The sequence below is a fragment of the Mixophyes fleayi genome, chromosome 2, assembly GCF_038048845.1.
Source record: "Mixophyes fleayi isolate aMixFle1 chromosome 2, aMixFle1.hap1, whole genome shotgun sequence".
Lineage (NCBI taxonomy): Eukaryota > Metazoa > Chordata > Amphibia > Anura > Limnodynastidae > Mixophyes > Mixophyes fleayi.
In genome coordinates, this window is record NC_134403.1 from 195121932 (window position 1) to 195142863 (window position 20932).

General features: G+C 39.6%; 1 protein-coding gene across 1 annotated transcript in view; it reads left to right on the forward strand.

The window, feature by feature from the left end:
- MACF1 (microtubule actin crosslinking factor 1) overlaps nucleotides 1-20932 on the forward strand; it is a 246258-nt gene that overhangs the window by 152768 nt on the left and 72558 nt on the right. The window contains exons 55-58 of the mRNA XM_075197744.1: nucleotides 29-158; nucleotides 2962-3161; nucleotides 3862-4357; nucleotides 4951-6422. Coding sequence (XP_075053845.1) covers nucleotides 29-158; nucleotides 2962-3161; nucleotides 3862-4357; nucleotides 4951-6422 — 2298 coding nt within the window. The remainder of the gene's footprint in view (nucleotides 1-28; nucleotides 159-2961; nucleotides 3162-3861; nucleotides 4358-4950; nucleotides 6423-20932) is intronic.

The following is a 20932-nucleotide window of genomic DNA, read 5'->3' on the forward strand; positions in this document are numbered from 1 at the left end:
GATGTCTCTTTTGTTTTTTGTCTACCAGGAGTTCATATCTGAACTAGAGCAGAGTTCTGAAAAAGTGGAAAACTTGAAGGCTGCACTGAAAGATTTGCTGGAGAAGCATCCCAACTCTCCTGAGGTTGAGACCTGGAAGCAAATGCTGGGAAATCTTAGTAAGAATGAATACGAAATATTTAAATGTATTCTTTGTAACACTATGGTGCTGGGAATACATTTCCTTGTGCATAGAAATTGCTTTCCAGGGGCATAAGGAAAGAAGCTCACCGGAGATGTGTAAGGTAACAGTTGCTGCCATGTTGATCATCAAATACTCAGTTACTCTTGTGTATGGGTCGTAGAGAAATTTCCTCCAGTAAATATATTAAATCTAGCAAATGTTGTCAGCCGCACACTATTGACATTTTAAAAAATTCCCAAGTTTGTTTTTGAATGTTTGCAAGTATAATCATGGGTAAAAAGTCCCAAACTGTTGCCTCCTATCATTCATGGACTGCACAAATCATAAAAAAAAATCTGCAACATGCTTTTCAGCAAGGAGCTTTAGAGTAAGCTATCTTTCAGGAGTCATTGTTTCTCCATCTGCTGTAATGGGGGCACAGCCCTAAGAGGAGTCCTTCCTTTAATACTGGTGGAAAAAGTTTTTGCCTTTCTCAGAATGAATCCAAGTAGTCCACACCAAGCTTTTCTTTTTTTTTTTTTGTCAACAAAGAAAGTCACTTATTGGTCTCTACATGCATATTAGTGGACACAGACGCACTCCCTCCCCTCTATGTTCATGCAGGACACTGGCAGGCTATATCCCAACGGTGGTGGGATTTAACTCACAACACAATACTTCTTTTAAATTGGGGTTAGTCATACTGATAGGGAGGTCATTGCTGCTCACTGTTAGAGCTGGTTCCTTACTAGGGACAAGAGCATCACTGGGCAACCCCACAGGATCAGGTTGGCTGGTAACAACATTCTCTGCTTTGCTAAAGATGCTGTCTCTGCTTAGGCAAAGAGGTTGCTGAGTAATCCAGATGATCTGACAGCTTGGGGCAAATTCAGTTCCTCTGGAACTGCCATGAGACACCTCGCACGGATATTTTCTGACATAAGAAACGCTAATTTCTACTCACAGCCCATAGAGGTGCGAGCAAAAATCTGCATTACTTTTTACCTTGGTAACATTAATAAAGCACTGCTCCGATGTTCCTCAGAACTTCGCGTCCAATTGAAATTGCCCTCTTTACTCTTGTGGGCTAGATGATGCTGTCTCCTGCAAACTGCAGTCTGGCAGATTGATTGCTGACACCATCACTTACAATCTCCATTCAGATTCCTTGGCCAAGATCATTCCAGGCCACACTCCATTGGTGAAGCAGTGGCTGGCTAGAATCATCTGGGGCATGATGAATATGAGAGGTGTTCCCAGTCTGGTTATAGTAGCTGTCATCTGTTCTCTTGTTGCTGGAAGTTGTGTTCCCTACGCTTCTCAATGTCAGAAGAATAAACATCTGATCCTCTGCAGATGCATCATTCCCTTAGGTCTCAAGCTGCATCATTAGTACAGCAGCCCGGCCATTGTTAGAAAATTCAGTGGCTGGTACTTTTGGCTACAATTGGGGGTAAGTGCAGTTGCTGTGAGAAGGAACTAAGCTTAGCGGGTCTCTTGTAGGTTCGACTGCCAGGTGGTTCTTGACTGTCGCCATCCTCCGCCTCTGACAGATTGCGTCCATCTCCTTCGTGCCTCCCTCATCATCTTGGCAGATCCTGAAGTTGACCTGTTCATGCCTATTTCCTGGCAGTTGGGCTTGAGCTGCTCCTTGTTTATGTTGCCGAAGATGGCCAGCTTGCTCGCGCCCCTGCGCTGCAGTTACTCCTCTCCTAGGCACCTCAGCTTGAACTGGCCTTTGGACAACAACTTAGATTTAACTGGTGGCAAGCACTTGTATAATCCTGTGACAAGATGGGCTTACTTTGATAACCTGAAGGGAGGTTGATTTTACAGACTTATTGTGGAGTTTACACGTTTACTGACCGCTACTTTTGGTGCTACTTGGTCACCAAACACTAATCAATTATAAGTGCCCCTAGTTTTAAGAAAATAGTCTCTGCCATCATCAGGCTCCTTCACTGCACCTGGTACTGTGTTTAGCTGCTTGATATTCCTGACTACTTACTGGGTTAAGACCACTGGGAAGCAGGCAGAGCATTGTCTCAGGATGGTTGTTTCAACACAAGGACAGCTGGAGGGTGGATGAGAGTGTTAGCTCTTATCTGTATGTCACAGGAATACAATATGTCCCTTTCCCTTTAACTAGTCCAATTTGATTAATTTATCTTGCACATGAAGCAGCCTGAACAATGGTTTCACCTTTAAGATAATACTCAGGGGCAGGTGGAGTGTTTCCTGAGTTCTGGTGTCCACTTCAAGTCCAATATGGCTCCAGAAGGACAACACTCCTTCTACTGCTTCTGCAGCCAGAGTTTGATTGATTTGCTCTCTGGGACCTCCACGGCTCAGCACACTTTCAGGTTTCATTAGAATCCCTCCAGTGCTACAGGAAAGGGATCCCTAGTAAACCTGCATGCTCTTATGGCTATTATTTTTTGGCAAACTAAGTGCCATTTAAAACTCAGTGTGTGGCTACAATATGCACACTTCTGTCTTAATGTATAGCTGGAGTGTTTTGCATGAGGCAAAATGTGTACACACACTAATGGAAAATTAGAGACACTGAAAATGTGTGCAAAAAGGGTTACATATAACAGGTAATGTCTTAAAACATAAACAAAATTAGAAAAATGTGTATTACTGTTACTCTTCTAACCATACAGCACTGTAATTTAGATTATTTGGTTTTTGTTAATAAGATTCAATTCTGACAATAGAATGAGATTGATTGGAGAATGTGGTTAGTTTCTGCAAGAGGTGCATGAGTAACTATGTGTCTCTCAATTGTCATTCAGACCAACAGTGGGACCGAGCCAACCAAATGACCTCAGAACGCAAGCACAAACTGGAGGAGTCTGCCAATCAACTGGCTACTTTCCAATCTGCTTGCTCCCAGCTACGTCCATGGCTAACAGAGAAAGAGCTGATGATGAGTGTTTTAGGGCCTCTCTCAATTGATCCCAACATGTTGAATGCACAGAAGCAGCAGGTTCAGGTAAGGGAACTATTTAACAGTATATGCCCCAATCAGGAAGGGTTTTTTTGATGTGACACAAAGTACAGCCATGACACATGATGACCATTGCTTTGTGGATGAGAAGCGTTCTGTGATAGATCAGATATCTAACACCAATAGAGAAAAGACTACACTCTACAAGATATTGATCTGACACAGGGATTAACTGTATACAACCTAGGGACTCAATCAAGAGTGACAGTCGTGTAGTTTGCTAGAGTGCATTATTGTTGTTTTTGTTTTGTGTGTAACAATAAGAACATAGATATTGAAATTGCAGTGTTCATTTATCATAAAAGGAACATCTGTGTTTGTTAAGATGACTGTTCTGTAATTGTATTACATTCCAGAAGGCTGCTGTTTTTGAGGTTTCTGTAAAGCAGAATAATGTGTGCTTGGTTATATTGGCATTTCATAAAATATGAATTTTCTTGTTTCTGCAATTTAAGTCCTTTCAGTATTGTATATAATTGATAAATAAGAATAGAAATGAAATCTTTGAAAGATGGGCAGTTCATCATCTGGTTTGTTGATAAAAATGATTGCGTTATAAGCACACAGCAATTATCCTCTTGTGGATACAGGCTTCTGATTTATGTATTCTGCTCTTCTGTGTCTTGATTTTGTGTATTTTGATCTGTCACTTTATACAAACACTACTGTGATATTTCTGTTCCAGTTTATGCTGAAGGAATTTGAAGCTCGTAAAACCCAATATGAAGAGCTGAAGCATGCGGCCTATGGTATTCTAACAGGACCTGGTGATGAGTCTCCATCCACCAGCCAGGTGGAGGAGGAATTCCATGAAATCAGCCAGAAGTGGACAGAGTTGACTAACAGCCTTAATTCCAGAGCGTACTGCATTGACCAAGCCACTGTAAAGAGCACCCATTATCAAGAAGTCTTACAAGGACTAACTGACAAGATAAAGCAGACCGGCAAGAAGCTAGGTGCACAGCCAGCAGTTAGCACTCAACCCGATGCTGTAAAGCAACAGTTGCAGGAAACTAGTGGGATTCGCTCAGACCTGGAGAGCCTTGCTCATGATGTTACAGAAGCACAGATCCTATGCAATGAGTTATCCGCACTTGTGGCGGAACCATACCTCAAGGATGAACTTCAAAAACGACTTGACACTGTGGCTCTTCCTCTTAAAGGAATGGAAGATTTGGCTGGTAAATACATCTTTTAAATTATAAAGTATGTTTATTTTAGTTTATTTTTCAAATATATATTTGGTTTAATTTAAATCAGCAATCCCATAGAAAAACATAAATTACTGTAGCATGCTGTAAGAAGAATCTTGTTTTTCCTTAGTTTGTTTCTTCAGGCTGCTATTAATCTCTTATAATTCTGAACAGTGTCATAGACTACAATTGCAACCACTGTGATATGGCATTTGATGTAGTGAACAGAGTAGCTTTGGAACACTCCTTTGAGTTCTGTCTGCTCTGCGTAATAAAATCTTCCCCTTCCCCTTTGCCCTCAGATGACATGCTGAGAGCTGTGAGCCTGTGTCTTTTTAAGTGGGAGCCATGCTATGACAGATTTTGAAAAGGAGATAACGATTTGTAGAATGACAGCTATAAATGACTATAAGGTGGATGCATAAAATGTACTTAACTTGCTAATTAAAGAAAAGCAAAACCTATGTGGTATTGCTGATTTAATTGTAAATTATATACATGCAGATATAAGGGTGAAGGAAAAAGGTAGGTATAAATCATTGTTTATGAGCAAATCTAAAAATTACATATTGCATTTGCAGCGGATCGTGTGAATCGGTTACAGACAGCCCTTGCCAGTTCCCAGCAGTTCCAACAGATGTTTGATGAGTTAAGAAACTGGTTGGATGAAAAACAAATGCAGCAGGCCAAAACTCCCCCAATATCATCCAAACTGGAGAAGTTACAAACTCTTCTTCAAGAGCAGGAGGAATTCCAGAAGAGTTTGAACCAGAACAGCGGGTCTTATGAAATGATTGTTGCTGAGGGTGAGTCTCTGCTCCTGTCCTTACAACCTGGAGAAGAGAAATCTTCACTACAGAATCAGCTAGTTAATCTAAAATCAAACTGGGAAGAGATAGGGAAGAAGACATCAGAACGCCATGGCAAAATTAAAGACTGTTTACATAAAGCTCAGAAGTTCACAGGACATGTGGAAGGTCTGCTTCCTTGCCTGGAAGATTGTGAAACCCAGCTGAAAGATATGGAGGTTACTCTTGACTCAGTGCAGCTTGAAGCCCAGTTTCTCAGAGGAAAGGTTCTGCAGAGTGAAATAGACAAGAAACGTTCTCTGTTGGAGATGATGAACAGCACAGCAGACCTCCTGATAGAAGCAGCTGAAGTTGATGATCAAGAGATTCTAGAACAGAAAGCCCAACTCAATCAGAGGATGGACAGCATAACAGAACAACTGCATACCAAAGCTGAGTCCATTGACGAAATGTCTTTGAGACTTAAAGAACTAAATGATAGTTTTAAAAACATTGATAAGAAACTAGAAGGAGCAAAACACCACCTAGAGATCTACACAGCCCTTGGTTCTCAAGCATGCAGCAGTAAGAATTTAGAAAACATGAGGTCTCAGCAGAGCATGCTTCAGAACTTGGACACACAAGTTCAGTATTTGAAAAACCTGGTGCAAGGTTTGACCGCAGATGCCCCTGAAGGCTCTAATGTCTCCACTTTTCTACAGGAGGCAGAAGATGTACAACATAACTTTGAGACTGTAAAACAAGAGGTTAATGAATGCTGCTCGAATATGGAGCAGAAACTTCAAGGAATTGGTCAATTCCACACTGATGTTAAAGAAATCTTCTCTAATCTGGCTGATCTGGATGATGAACTTGATAACATGGGCCCAGTGGGGCGGGATGTAGACAGTCTTAAATCCCAAACTGAAGTTGTACAAGCGTTTCTGGAAACTCTCCAAGGCTTAAAATCAGATGTGGAGTGCTCAGAAAAGAAATGCAGAGATATGTTAGAGAATGAGGGAGGACCTGACCTCATAGGATTAATGCGGGAACTTGGAACATTAAATAAGCAGTGTGTTAAGCTGACTGAAAGGGGCAAGAATCGGCAGGAGCAATTGGCGGCCACACTGGGAAGAGTGGAGGACTTTAATATAAAACTGAAGGAGTTGAAGTACCAGATCATGGCAGCAGAGGGCAGTAATGCTTTGCAGGAGGTTGTTGGCACTGAAGTTGAAGCAATCAAGCAGCAGTTAGAAGATTTTAAGGTACAGATTTGTGTTGATACTTAGATTTTGCATAAAATAATGTTTTGCTTGTTTAGTATTCATAGTGATTTTTGTATGTATTTTTACCCTCTGAATGACTTATTTTTTCTCGGGTCACTGTCACTCTGCTCAAACTGAGCACTATGTATAGCTCAGTGGGGAAATGTACAGTTCCCCATTGACCATAAGAAATCCTGTGATGTCACAATAGTGACATCATCAGGAATTTACCTAAGAATAGCCTATAGAGCATGGAGCTATAGTGTGTGTCGGCACTTGATCTAGCAAACTTTTCAGTGTTAGCAATACGGTGACCCGGGCCGAGACAGGCTCCCTATGTTAAAAGAAAAGAAAACCATAAAGTTTTTTAAAATAAAAATTTATTAAAAGAAAACCATAAAGTTTTTTAAAATAAAATTTAATTTGTAGGCCTTATATCTGCATTATACCTTATACAACATACACATTTTTGGTGTCCCTATACTTAGAAGTATTATTGGGTTTTCAGTAATTTGGGTAAGTTTAAATGTGAAGAATTGTGGCAAATTGTATTTTGTTGCTAAATTTACCTGTATATTGCACTTAAAACAAAGATATGTATTTATATGGCATGAAAAAGTCCTATCTATCCCAGGGAGGTGGGGAGTCAAAAATAAAAACAAAGCAGTTAAAAATAAATAAAAATCTTTACAGTTAAACAAGAATAAAGAACTATGAAATGTAGTCTGATCTTGAATATATACCCCTGGCCATGAAGTGATTCAAGTAAACTAAGGATCACACATGCATTGTTGTTGTTTAGCCTTCGGCTGCTCTCTTTCTCTCTCCTATTATTCTGCATAAATAACATTACATTTTTTTGAAAAACCCTGCAGTTACTGCATTTATAAATGTAGTGATTATCCCAGTGGACTAATGTTATCTTGATTCTACTAATATGAAAATAATCTAGATGGTGATCTCTTATCTTTTCTGACTTATATTCTCTTGTAAATCTGATGTATCAAAAGTGAACAAACTCCATCTTTAAAGCATGCAATATTTTATTAGAATGTTGTAATACAAGATACCAACATTATACTAATTATGTGTGTAATCTATCTACCTTTACTTCTGAGTTACCTGCAGTATTGCAAATAGTATGGTAATGCTGCTATAGGATGCATTCACCCCATCAGTCTGCATTTTTTACTTAAATATAAGCAGTGGTGATCCCTGCTTTTTCCCGACTAACATTACTGTATAATGATAGTATTTTCAGACAGGGGTGGGGATGGTGACTAGGTAAAATCATGTTTAAAGAAGTTTTGATCTAGTAAATAATATTTTTGGCATGAAAATTGGAAACATGTTGGATAATGTTGACTTTCATGTCTGCATCTGCCATTTAAAGTGGAACCCATGAAAAAACTGAGTGACCCTGATGTGTTCAGGCGCGGGGTTAAGTAGTGCTTTCCCAGTTAAGGGCCTGTTACGTGGGCCTTGGAAGTTAGGGAGGGTGGTGTCTGAGCTCATGGGAAGTGGAGACAATAGCTGGAAGTGAATGTGATTTTAAATGAACAGCACACAAGTCAAGCTGTGCCAGAGAGTAGGCCTAGAGACCAGAGCTGTTTAGATTTCCATGGATATACGTGTTTACATCGTGTCAGGAAGTTGTGACTACGTAGCCCTTTGGAGGAAGTTATAGTGCTCCTTGACAGGCGCGCACACACAATATATCTCACTTATAGACCCTAACATCTTTTGGAAAGTATGTAGCCTAAGTAGATTAATATGTTCATTTTGATTTTGGTAACAGAGGTGTGCAGCAAACATCTACATGTGTTACAGTTCTAGGAGAAAGGTGACTATCTTGACACTAAGGAGATCAATATAAACTTTCACTTTTACCTCGTGTTGTGCCCAGCAGAAGTCATATAATGTTCAGTACAATTGCAGCAGAATATTTTGGTCTGGAAAAGTAAATAGATTCCAATCTAATAAAGGCTTAAATGGGAATAAAGAAGATTATTTTAAGGGAATATTATAATGGCCATAAGATATGTCCAATAGGATGCTTTTGTACTCAGTTCAATTTGAGTACCGTATGTTTGAGATATGGCTGCTAAAGGGTACAATAAGCATCCTTTCATGTTTTACTGTCATCTGCTGTGATTGTAATTGGCTGAATTCATCTTACCTGGGTAGAACAGACTTTATAATAGCCTCCACTCGTATTTACCACAAGGCTGATTAAGTCCCACCAGCTAGGTAACTAATGTACATAAACAAATTCATGTTGTGACTCATTTTGATTATTTGTATTGACGCCAATGCATGCCCATCTTTCCTGTATGCTTAAAGCAGATTGAAATCCACGGTCACACCGCAATATTGTTAGAGATTGGCCAGGGTGTCTTGGCAGAAGCAGGGCTTACCTGGATGAAGAGGGTGTACTAGAGTCGATATAAACCAATCATGTGACTTTCACATAAAATTCTCTAATGCCCTCTTTAGCTAGTATATCCTACTGCTGTTGAGTCCAACTACTTGTAATTAATTTGCAATTTCAAATCCATTTGACTGGCTGGTTTATACATTATTTTGTCCATCCTTGATTTACTATACAGTTCTCATTAGTCTCTTACTACAATACAGAAAGATAACTATCTGAGGTCTATAAGTGCCATAAATTAGGAGGAGGCTTGCATCCTGTGAGGGTGCACTCACAGCTGTTTTTTTAGGGAAAACAGTGTCTGCAGATTCATACCATGCCAATGGGTCTCCTAGATACACAGGCCGTCTCCTGGAGATCCAGATTTGCTGCAGCTCCAGTTTCTCAGAGACACAGAGGAAGTTGTTCATTTTGTGAATGGGATTGAATTTGACCCAGCATCTTTCAGGCTGCACATGGTCAATAATTCTAGGTTGGGTGACCTAAGACAATTGAGGAGGCTCATGTAAATGTGAATGAAAGATGCTTTAAAACCATTGCTGAATTTTCAGCACTGTTTTTTCTTTGTTTCTCATTTTAAATATTCTGTACATAGTATAACATCTTATAAAGATGAATCACCATATGGTGGTGCTTGTTGTTGTTTAGCCTTTCCTCCTTTTTACTTATCTGGAACATGATCTTTCTGTTATAAGCTTGAATTTCTGACTCACTGAGTGACTCAGACATGTATTATAACCATTTATAGTTAGGATTGCCATGCACAGAAAGGTTTTACACCAGTCCCCACATTCAGCATCTACCTCTTGAAAGGTACATCATACTTAAGAATTTAAGAATTGTGAACATGGGAAGAACATTTATTTGTAGTTACCTTCTTTGCTAATCAGAACAAAAGTCCCCCAGTTTTTGTCAAATGTCAGTGCCTTGTTTGGCCACTGGGTGGCACTACTCTGAAGTGTTTGTATATAAGGCATTATTATAAATATATATATATATATATATATATATATATATATATATATATATATATATATATATATATATATATATATATTATGATCAGCTGCTGATTACCAGATTATTTTGGTACTGGGAAAGCATACAGAGAAATAAGGTTTTATGTCACGACTAACACCTACCTGTATGTATTTATAGGAAAATTAACCCTGATTGTAAGTTATACTTTATTCAGTGCAGGTATAAGTAAAATAAAATGGGGCTGATTCAATTAGTAACTTTTTTTTTTTTATTTCACTATCCTGATATAGTTCTGTGAACTTCAAATTATATTTTTTTACACCTAGTGTGAACTTCACACGCAATTAATTCAATTGTACGGGTCACTTCAGGCGTTAAACTAAGTTCTATGGTACATTGTGCATTGATACATACACCTGAAAGAAACATTGTGGGAAAGTAATTTAACTCTCCTAATTGAATCGCCCCCAAACTTTGAAAGTCAAGTAGGGCACACATAATTTTCCTCATTGTCATATACAAGTCTTTGTGTGCTATGAAACTATCAAACACTAATGCATTATTAAACAAACAAATTATATGATGTTTACTAAATGTAACCGTGTGATAAAGCAGGATTAACAATTTGCACCCTTGGGTATATTCGATTAAACCATTTTTTTACATGAAGCTTGTAGATAAATATAGACAGGGGACTTTGTGCTAATTTGTACAGGAAGCAGGTTGTGTGTCTGGGTGTGTTTTCATGCTTTTGTACCAGAGTGTGGATTCCTGACACACCCAGCTCCATACAGCTGACAGGGGGTCTTGTCTGTATGGAGCAGGGCAGCTGTGTGAGAGCTGTTTATAACTTACCATGTGGTCCAAACTTATGACAGACCCTGCTCACAAACACTCATAGACAGACCCTGCCAAGTTATCCCAGGAATTTAGGGAGAAAGAGAGAGTGCACTGACAATAAAATATGAATCAGAATCCTTGTATGTGTACACACCATACTCACCAAAGCTATTACCATGTTTGGTGCATTTCAGACCAGTAACAATTAAGACACTATAAAATATTCAAAGTTTGTATTTTTATAAACCTCCTTTTGTGCTCTGCTGTGAATTCAATTTTCTTAGAAGTATCAGTGTAGTGAGAGTCTGGTGCATTTCATCACATTGATCATAAACTTAATGTTTGATATGCTGGGATCTTCCTGTGAGATCTTTACCTCTTTTGTGTCTGTGTTATGTTAGAGAGGCTCTCTCAGTTTGATGAGCCAAGAATAAAGTGGTTTCTTCATGTGACATGTTAGGGACATTGCTTCTTGTTTCACTCCATGTTCAATGCGGTTTTACTTCATGTCTCAGAATCATTGTCAGATAGTTTAATTTGTACATTGTAGTCCATGGCATAAGAAGTAAAATAATTAACCAACTACCTGTGTTTTTCTTCTTAGACGACAGCTAAACCTCAATACGGATTTTTAATAACATGCCTGCGAAATATGTGGGACAAACAATTCTATTTTTGATCTTATATTTTTCTTATTGGATAATGGATTCCCTTTCCACGCTTAAAACTTGCTTATCTGTGGGTGTCCTTTTTTTATTCTTAGAAAACACACCCAGCCCCCCCCAACTAGTATTCCACCTCAATTCTTACGATATTGGCCCTTTTCCAAGCTGGTTAATGGTCCGTTTCTCCAGTGAGTGACACCCTAGAGGACTTTAAGTGACTACAGCGAGTAGTGCTTGGCTATTAACAAATGCTGATTTTTACAGGCTCACATGCCATGCGTAGGAGTCATAGCTTCTTTTTTCTTTTTATTTAGAAAAATGTTTCTCTACTTACCATATCTGTCACTGCAATGTGTATAGTTAATCTGTATGTGTCACCAGTGGAGGCAGGACAAAACAAGAATTGAACCCTCTTTCTCCCTTCCCTATAAATAGCTATTGCCACCCCCTCAAGATTCACTTTTGTTTTTCCTGCATTAGGATCATCTTTATTTTTCAGTAGCTATACACTATATCAAGATTTAGTCCTCACCTTCCATGGATATGACGTACATGTGTATAGATTTACAAGAATACTGTAGACTTGTAGGTTTATGTAATGAATGCATTTGTTAATAATGTCAATATATATTTAGAAAAATAAACCTTTAAATAAAATGTCCATTTGTGGGCATGTCCTAATTCATTATATATTTACTGGAGCCCCCTCCCTCCCCCCATAAAACTCCCATAGAGCCGAAACCTCTACATTAGCAGCAGTGTTTACAAATTATCTTTTATTAATCTTTATCTTAAACTTTCAGAGTCCAATATTTAAATTTAATTTCTGGCTGTTTTAGGTTTCTTAGTCCTGGCTCATTTGTTTTGTTTCTTTGTTTACAAAAGTATTTTGGCTACATGTGTATACAAATAGCCTCATCCAACAATGTTCTTGCAGGCATTACTTTGGGGTTTTGAATAATGTTCCCTAGATCTTAACTGCACCAAATGGTCCAGAGAGAGTCCACATTCGTATGCCAAGATGGCTGACTTAATTATATACTAAAAGGTTGCCCCACTATGATGGGAGCGGTGCCTCTCTACTGAGTATTTTATATTTTGGTACTATTTATTCATTTACATTTTTATCTCATTTCATTGTTTTGGCATTTGAAAATTAGAATTTAATGTCACTGTCTAATGAGGTTTCGGTGTAGAAACTAGAATGCAGCTATACATATGCTGTGTTATTTGATAGAAACTACATGGATGATTTACTAAATGCATACATTTCTGCTCGCTTGTTAGGTCCTTGTTCACCTGATGCCGTTAGTAAAATCACACAATATCTAGACATCTGGTTGAAATATTGGTATTTAAAGTATGGTGAATTTGTGCTGTGTGTGGGTGCCAATGGTGACCTATTTCATTTTGTAGCTGTTGAGTACCTGTTTTTAGTGGTAACATACAGAGAGATGGTTTTCTACAGTATGTAGTATTACTATGTGGAAGAGAATGGAAATATGATACTGTATTGATTTATGTCTTAAACAGATTGAGGGATTTGAAGTTTATTTTAAATGTTGCAAGTTTATTATGAAACATATTGTAAGTGTGTTTTAAGCTATACCCCTGGAGTTGAGTGGTGTGACTTTTTGGGTGGAATCCCTGTACTAGATTTGTTATGGTAATTTCTCTCACTTGTGGTACACAGGCAGACAGGATTTTCCTTGGGTAAGGGATTACAGGCTCTTGTCAAGCAAAATGTGCATAGGTAATAAAGCATATAAAACTCCTTTCATCGAATAGATTACTAGTAGCAGTGTTAAGTAAATAGGTAGTGTAAGAATGAAAGGTATCAGCAATGGGTGATAATTCTGTAGTTTTGCTTTTTGTTTTCAATATCCCAGACAATGTTCCTTACTTAGGGAGATACTATGAATCTCCCTTACATTTCTTATGGAAAATGTACCTGCAAGGTGGGTGTAGTGAGCGATAACCTGCCAGTTATGAAGGCACTGGTGTGGTGAGTGAGTGTTCTGCATGATGTGATGTTGCCTATTGTGGTGGGTGATCTGTTTATATGGGAAGAATTGTGCTATGCGTTGTTTGGGGCTATCTTCGATGTAATGTAGGTAGTTCTATGTGCTTTGGCCACATTCCCTGTCGTGTGTTCTGCAACAACTCTCCCTGTGAAATGTCGGTCTAGAATGGTGTGTGGGCTCCTTTAAAATTCCATGCATTCCTGGTGCCTGTAGCAGAACTGGTATCCAAGCTCTGCCCCTTCACTCCTACTTTCCCTCTGCTCTTGTGTTATTTTAGCTGTAAGCTACTGCATTATAAGAGACACTGCTCTACACACCACAGCTTTGTTGTCCATCCATGTGTGTGACTGTCACCTTCTACTCCCTCACTCTTTCCCACCTCCTCTATAGTGCTCCTGCAGTCACTTGTCTCTTTCTGTGTTGTGTCCCCTCCTCTCCCTTTCCCACTTCCCCTCTACCCCCGCCCATCTCACTGTTGATCCATTTTTGGAAAGTGTCTGAAGCCTGAGCAACTTGTATCTCTAGTAGATAAACTGTGATCCGCCGAGTCCTACAAGTGTCAGGTTGTTTACACACAGGAGCTGCCCCTGCTTCCAGACACACACATACCCAATGCCACACATCTGACACCTGCTGCTGTACGTGGAGCGGCACCGGGCAGAGGGGAAGCCCTGCGCTGTGCCTGGTGTGGACGTATTGCATTCAGCACTAGAGAAGGACGAGGGGTGATTAGCCACAGCATGTAATACTACGGAGGAAATAGTGCCAGCCGCAGGCGTTCATACCCGTTAGTTGAGGCGGTGCCAGTCCCGTAGGCGGTACTCGGTGGTGGAGGCGGTGCCCAGCACGGGAGGTGGTTCTATCCAACCCGACTCCCGCAGACTTTATTCTGATAGCTCGGTGTATAGATCCTGGAGAGTGAATCGGTGACTGCCGACATCTGAGTACAGAGAGGAGCGGGCTCAGAATGCCGGCATCGTGCCCAGCATCTCGGCGTCTTCCCGGTCCCGGGCTGAGCGCAGACGCGGATCAAGCTCTTTGTTCGGAGAAGTTTTTTTTTCTCAAGCGGCTGGAGCTGTAGAAGAAGAGGAAGGTGGGAGCCGGCCAGCCTAATGCACAGCACCCTGTGACTTGTACTCTGCCAGTGCACATCACAAGCAGACAAAGCCCGGGCACCGTTACCCTGGCTGCACAGCAAGTAGACTTGTGAGTGAGGAGCTGTACTGAGAAGAGGGCATCAGGGGGACTGTGTTTTTTCTCAGTTGTCTTGGACACATACACACCCGTTATAGAACATTGTCTGTTTCCATGATCTTGTAAAGCACAAAGAGCCTAATGTTTAATTGCTTATTCCCATCTGCAATGTGTTTGATACCTCTGTGTTGCATACAAGTGCTGAGGATTGTGTGAGTGCTGTAGCTACAGGACACAATGCCATGATGTGCCTCTCACAGGAAGCTACAGAGTTTGCCCCATTAAAGAACTTCCTGTCTGTGAACTTCCAGGAATATCCGCTCACAGACTCATTTCAAATAATAACACCCACATCACTGAGCTCCCTGCAGCTGGACCAGTTCTGGGAGAGAGGAGCAGGATGCAGCTCCCACACTGGAGACTGATTAACAGCCCCTTCATCACATCGATTGAGGATTACAATTTGTGGGCCACACAATCTGCACTTTTATTCTTCACCCCTGGTAGCAACTGTCTGGATATAATTTCATCAGATGCTTTTTTTTCCCTGTCTCTTCTTGGGATCATCAGCAATTTCCTATGGTCTGCTGAACATGACCTTGTACAGTAGTATCTGGTAATAAATCAGAATGCTAAACGTGAAGGATTACAAAAGATTATTCCTCCATGTGGTTACTTTTATGGATACAAATCTAAGATCTATACTTTTTTAAAGACTGGGTGCAAAAAGATGGGGAAGCCACTTAGCCGCCCAGACTGTTTGCGCCAGAACCCAGCCTGTCTGGGGAAAGGCGAAGAGGAGGATGGTTACATTGAAGATTGCTATGTCCCTCAGAGGTCCATCTATGATACAATGAGAATAAACGAGCAGATTGACCAGGGCTGCAAGCTCAATCAGCCCTCAAAAAGTACCATTGACCGAGTGGAAATAAGCACTTTATCAAGCAATGGTACCCTTGGGACATCTAATCCCTTTGATGCCAAGGCTCAGGAGACAAAAAAGCTAGATGAACGTGTAATATTTGATGCTCTCAAGTTAAGCAACGATACACTAAAATCTGCTCCAGTGCCACCTCGCCGCAGGCCAAATCCTGACCGCAAAGATAATGTCAACCGAAGGTCCTGGAAAGCTTTTATGCCACCAAACTTCCCAGACTTTTCAGAACGTATAGAGGCCTCACTGAGTGAGGTTTCAGAGACAGGTACCTCAAATCATTCCCTGCATGACAAGACAGAGTTCAGTCAGCTCTTGCCTGACAGCTCCAAGCGCTCTTCTTGTGAACAAACTGGGTCCATATCTTCCATATCAGGGCAGAGCAGAACCCCCGCACTGTCTCCTGTGGTTTCAGGGAACCAGAGCAGCTTGGAGCCTAAAGTAGATGCACAATGCCAACACGTTGAGAGTTTTGATTATTACAATGACAGTGAGTATGAGCATGATCCTTTACTAGCACAAGAAAATACAGCCAGTCTGTGCCCTCGTTCAAAACCTGGGCACAATTTTCCTAGTGCCACATGGCCAAGGGCACTAAAGAGTTTTATTAAGGGAAGTCTAAGTGATGGACACCATAAAGCCACTGAAATGGCTTATGAGGAATGTGTGATTGAGACTTTACCACTATCGCCATGTTTAAGTGATGAAGTGTTGGATGAATCGTTAAATGTTCTCATTGTGCCAAATTTAAGAGAGAAGACTGAATCAGAGCTAAAGTTTGAGGAGGATGAATGGAAGATACTAATGGAAGCAGAAGAGGAGTGGGAAGACATGGAACCTGGAGGCGCTTGTCCTAGTGTGGTGGCAGATCGTGATGGAAACATGCTGCCATGCAAGCTAAAAGAAATAAACTGCATTATTACCGATGAAGAGTCTCAAGATAAGACAGATTCTACTAGCAATTTAGACTCATTCATTTCCTTTCCTGGTGATGATAATATTATTTCAGAGACTAGTCATTGGCTTATTTCAAAAGAATCACACGAAGAATACAGCTGCTACAAAGCTGTTAGTGCTGAAAGAATCACAAGAGCACACTGTGATAAATTGGGCAGCTATAGTGATTCAGACACAGACTCTGACCAGTTGTTTCTGGAGCTAGAGCAACAGTGTCTGACTGGAGAGGCAGATGAGTCTGCTGAGCTTCAGGAGCCATTCGGAGAGGTGGAGGAAAAGGAAAGGGATTTTAAGAGTGTATCACATGTTGTTGTACCTGGTATTTTTCACAAAACTCGAAGTGAGGGCACTGAAAGTCCAAAGCTAGTCAGAGAACAAGACCATATTTGTCAGTGTCTGGAAGGTAACTGTGTAGACTTGTCCACCATTCAAACTTTGAGCCTCTTTGTCAGAACTAATGATGATCTGTCAGATATAGAACATCCTAATGAGATGACTTCCACTCTAACAGATAAAGTAATGCCAATCACACAGCATCTGCTAAAACCCTGTAAACAGGGTGATATAGATGAATGCTCAACTATAGAAGCTAATCTGTGTTCTGTAAGCAATTCAGAAGAAGTGACCTCTGCAGACACATTTCTTAACAAGACAGATTCTTATGTGGTTATTCCAGAACTGCCTGTACTCCTGATGGAAGAATCAAATTCTAAATGCTTATCATATAGTAATAATGAAGTTATATGTCATTATGAAGGTGCACTCAGAGCAGAACCTTTAACACAGCCAGATATAATAAGCAAACAAGGCACAACTGAATTTCTTCAAGGAGGTATGGAGGATGCAACTGAAAGCATACATGTTCAGCACACTGAGTCTCACTCAACTGTATGTGACATAGAAAGGGATTCATGTTTGGGAAGTTCAGAGCAACCAGATGAATCTTGGACTTATGAAGCTTCTTTTCAGAGCCTTGATATTATTTCAGCAGATTCCTATGATGAGATTTCAGATGGGAGAGATTTGGCTGTCTGCAACATTGAGTGTTCCAATAGCCTTCCAGATGAAACTTTTACACTCAGTCTGCAGAATTCAGCATCTGCAGGTGAATTGCAAGAATTACAGGAGGATGCTTATGAAAAAAATATTGATGCAATGGCTAGTGAAGGCTGTATGACACACTGCTTATTTGACTTAACTTTAGTTGTTGACAATGGTATTACAGAGAGCGACATCAAGTTCAATGTATTTCAGGTTTTGGATATAAATGCATCACCTCCTCATGTAATACAAAATGCTGAGATTTCAGGAGCACTGACAACCTGTGATGCTTTAGGCCCGTCCATTGTGGAAGAACCAGTCTCCACCGGTTTAGAAGATAATCATGAAAACCAGTTTGTAGAAACAGCTGAAGTTTTTCCCTTGGAGCCTATCATGAAGGAGTTGGCCAGCGGGCACACAGAGCTTCTAGTGTCAACTCGTACTCAGGACAGATATGAAGGAATCTGTTGTACTTATAGCACAAATGAATCACAAATCAAACTTTTGGTAGCTCAGTCATCATCCCTGTCGTCCCTTGATGTAGTTGCTGAAAATATAATAGAAGAAGAGAACTCTGACATCCCGATTGGTCTTAATAATCTTAGCTTTGAATCTAGCACCTCAGAGCAGCCAGTGGGGCAAGTTGACCTTACTGGGTTAAGTACTTGTGATTTCTCTTGTGTCCAACAATCTCTCAGTGCAAGTGAAAATGTAGGAGAACATCCTGTTCTAACATCTAGTGAAGAAGTTTCTCCAGCTAATGTGCAGCAAGTGACTATGTCCTGCACTGAATCTCGCATGCCCATTAAAGCTTTTTCTGAATATAGCACATCATCAGAAAGTGCTCCTGTCTCCTTGTCCATTGAATTTAGTTTAAACACACAGAGTATACTACAATCAGCTGAAATACTATGTGAAGACTTCATATCTTTAAGGCAAGCCCAAGAAGAACAGTCAGAGTCTTCTCCAGTGATAGAATCACAAGTTCCATTTGATTCTAATAAGGACAACACTGAATTTGAGCTTGCATCAGAAGGGCTCTGTGCACATGTTCAATTGTCAGCTGTGAGTGACAGCTGTTGTCTGTCTGTAAACACAACAGACAATAGTCTGGTATCAAAGAAAAAAGGAGGGACTTGTGTGGCTTTACAGACTGCCAGTGACATATCTGAGGATACCACCTGTGCAAGACAAATGGAGGATGACCACAGCATTTTGCTTTCTGGCACAAGTGAGGAACCTGTGCAAGACAAAGAGGTACCAAATTCAGCTGTCCTAAAAATATGTATCCATTATATATTTTTCCAAATACCTAAAACATTATTGAAAATATTTTTAGGACTATGATTATTATTTATTTATTCAAGCAAAACATTTTGTATTAGGAATTTGGACACCAATTTGTATAGTTAGATTGTCCCTACAAAAAAGTGAGACCTATTGAATTACATAACTTTAGAGATGACTGAATTTCTGATTAGCAAAGCGCTTGCTCACCCAATGGTTAATTATAGATCACTAGTGCACAATGCTTTTCATAGCTTGATGTAGGCGGAGAGCTCCAGCACATCAAGTATAGAAAAAACTGCTGCTGGCTGAATTTGTAGGAGCAGAAATTGCTAGAGATTTCTAGATATAGGGATCTTAATAATTAAATATAATAACAATGGACTTGTTGAGTGGTTCGGATACACACTTATTGCAGGCTAAATGACAATTGTTTTCCTGCTTCTTGCTCCCCACTTAGCATATAGTATCCAGAGACTGTAATATAAGCTAATGCCTCTTAAGTCTTTGATAGTTAAATTAGCTGTTAAGAGGTAACTGTCTCTATACTTTAATGGATTTTACTAAAGAAACTGTAAGTTCTGTACTTATTCATATTGAGAAGTAATTTAATAAGTGGTAAGAATATAGCTAAATTATAGTCTGTGTATGTTCCAGTCTCCCTTCCATGTGTCTGGTACTCTTTTCATAAAGTATAACTACCTCACAGTTGTTTCAAATATAGTGCCTTCATGGCTTCCTTATTTTTTTAAAAAAAACAACTCAAAACAAAACCCAAAAATGATTTTAAATTCTACAGTATCCTTTGTCTATGTCACCATAAATGAGTTGCAAATAATATCAGCCATTTATTACATTGCTTTTCTCTGCTCATAGTGTAGTAACTTTTGTTAACCCCTGGTTTTCAGCTGTGGCTGTGAGAGAAGCGGAGGCTGCATAGAGGAACCTGGAACTGTATTGCAGTTTTTTGCCTGTCTTATTCCACATATTATACAAGTAAAATAGATTTATTCAAGTATGCTACAAAAAGAAAGCACTACCTGTCTCCTAAAAAATCATAATAACTCTTATTTGTGCAGCCTAAGAAATTTTATTTATTCCTGGTGAAACCAGCTCCATGCATGAATGTACTCGGTACATTTTAAATACATCTTCCCGGACAGGATTTTAAGTATTTTAAATAAATAAATGAACTACGAAACCAGACAGTGGTTTATCTTCATAACTGGGTTAAATGTAACGTCAGGGAGCACTAGATTTATTTTAGGTGGTTTCCCACTCAGAGCCATGTTTACGTTGTAACCCTAGTGCTGTGAATGAATATGCATTAAACACTAGTTGCACACCCTACATGTTCATGCTTTGCAGCCTAACCGTTTAATGTGACAAGTGGGACACACTGATGTGGTGATAGTGTAAGTCATCTCTGTTGTCCCAGCTCCTTCCATCCCTGCACTGCTTGCTATGATTCCCTAGACCTAAAATGGTCATTTAAGCCCTACTTCTACTTTTTCCCAGGGAAACACATTTAGATCAAATACTAGACTACTAATATGTGGGATCACACATTAATATCTGTTTGTTTTTGGATTATTGCAACTTTTCTTTAATTAATCTGCTTTGTTTGAAGACTTTAAACCCATTGCTTCCAAAGAGACAAGGGAGTAAATTTATCAAGCTGCGTGTTTGAAAAAGTGGAGATGCTGCCTATAATAACCAATCAGATTCTAGTTCTCAATTTGCAGCGTGTACTAAATAAATGACAACTATAATCTGATTGGTTGCTATTGGCAAAATCTCCACTTTTTCAAACACGCAGCTTGATAAATTTACCCCAAGGAGTTCATTTCAGAGCGGATTAAATATTATTTAGACTTTTAATTGGCAAATTTGGCAGATTTTAAGTTTGAATGCACTTTCAAATGTCTATTTATTTTCCAAATATTTTTTTCTTTCCAAAATGTGAGTCTACTTTTGTTTCTTATGTTACCTATTTTTAAGTTACATGGAACTAATTTTTCAGATATGTAGTAGCATTTTATGTTCATAGCCCAAGATCACTTTAATTAGCTTTTAGTATAGAAAATCAGAGCGTGTCAGACTCTTGTCCTGGCCTCCCACTTTTTGGGTGCATGTTTCATTTCCTGCATTAA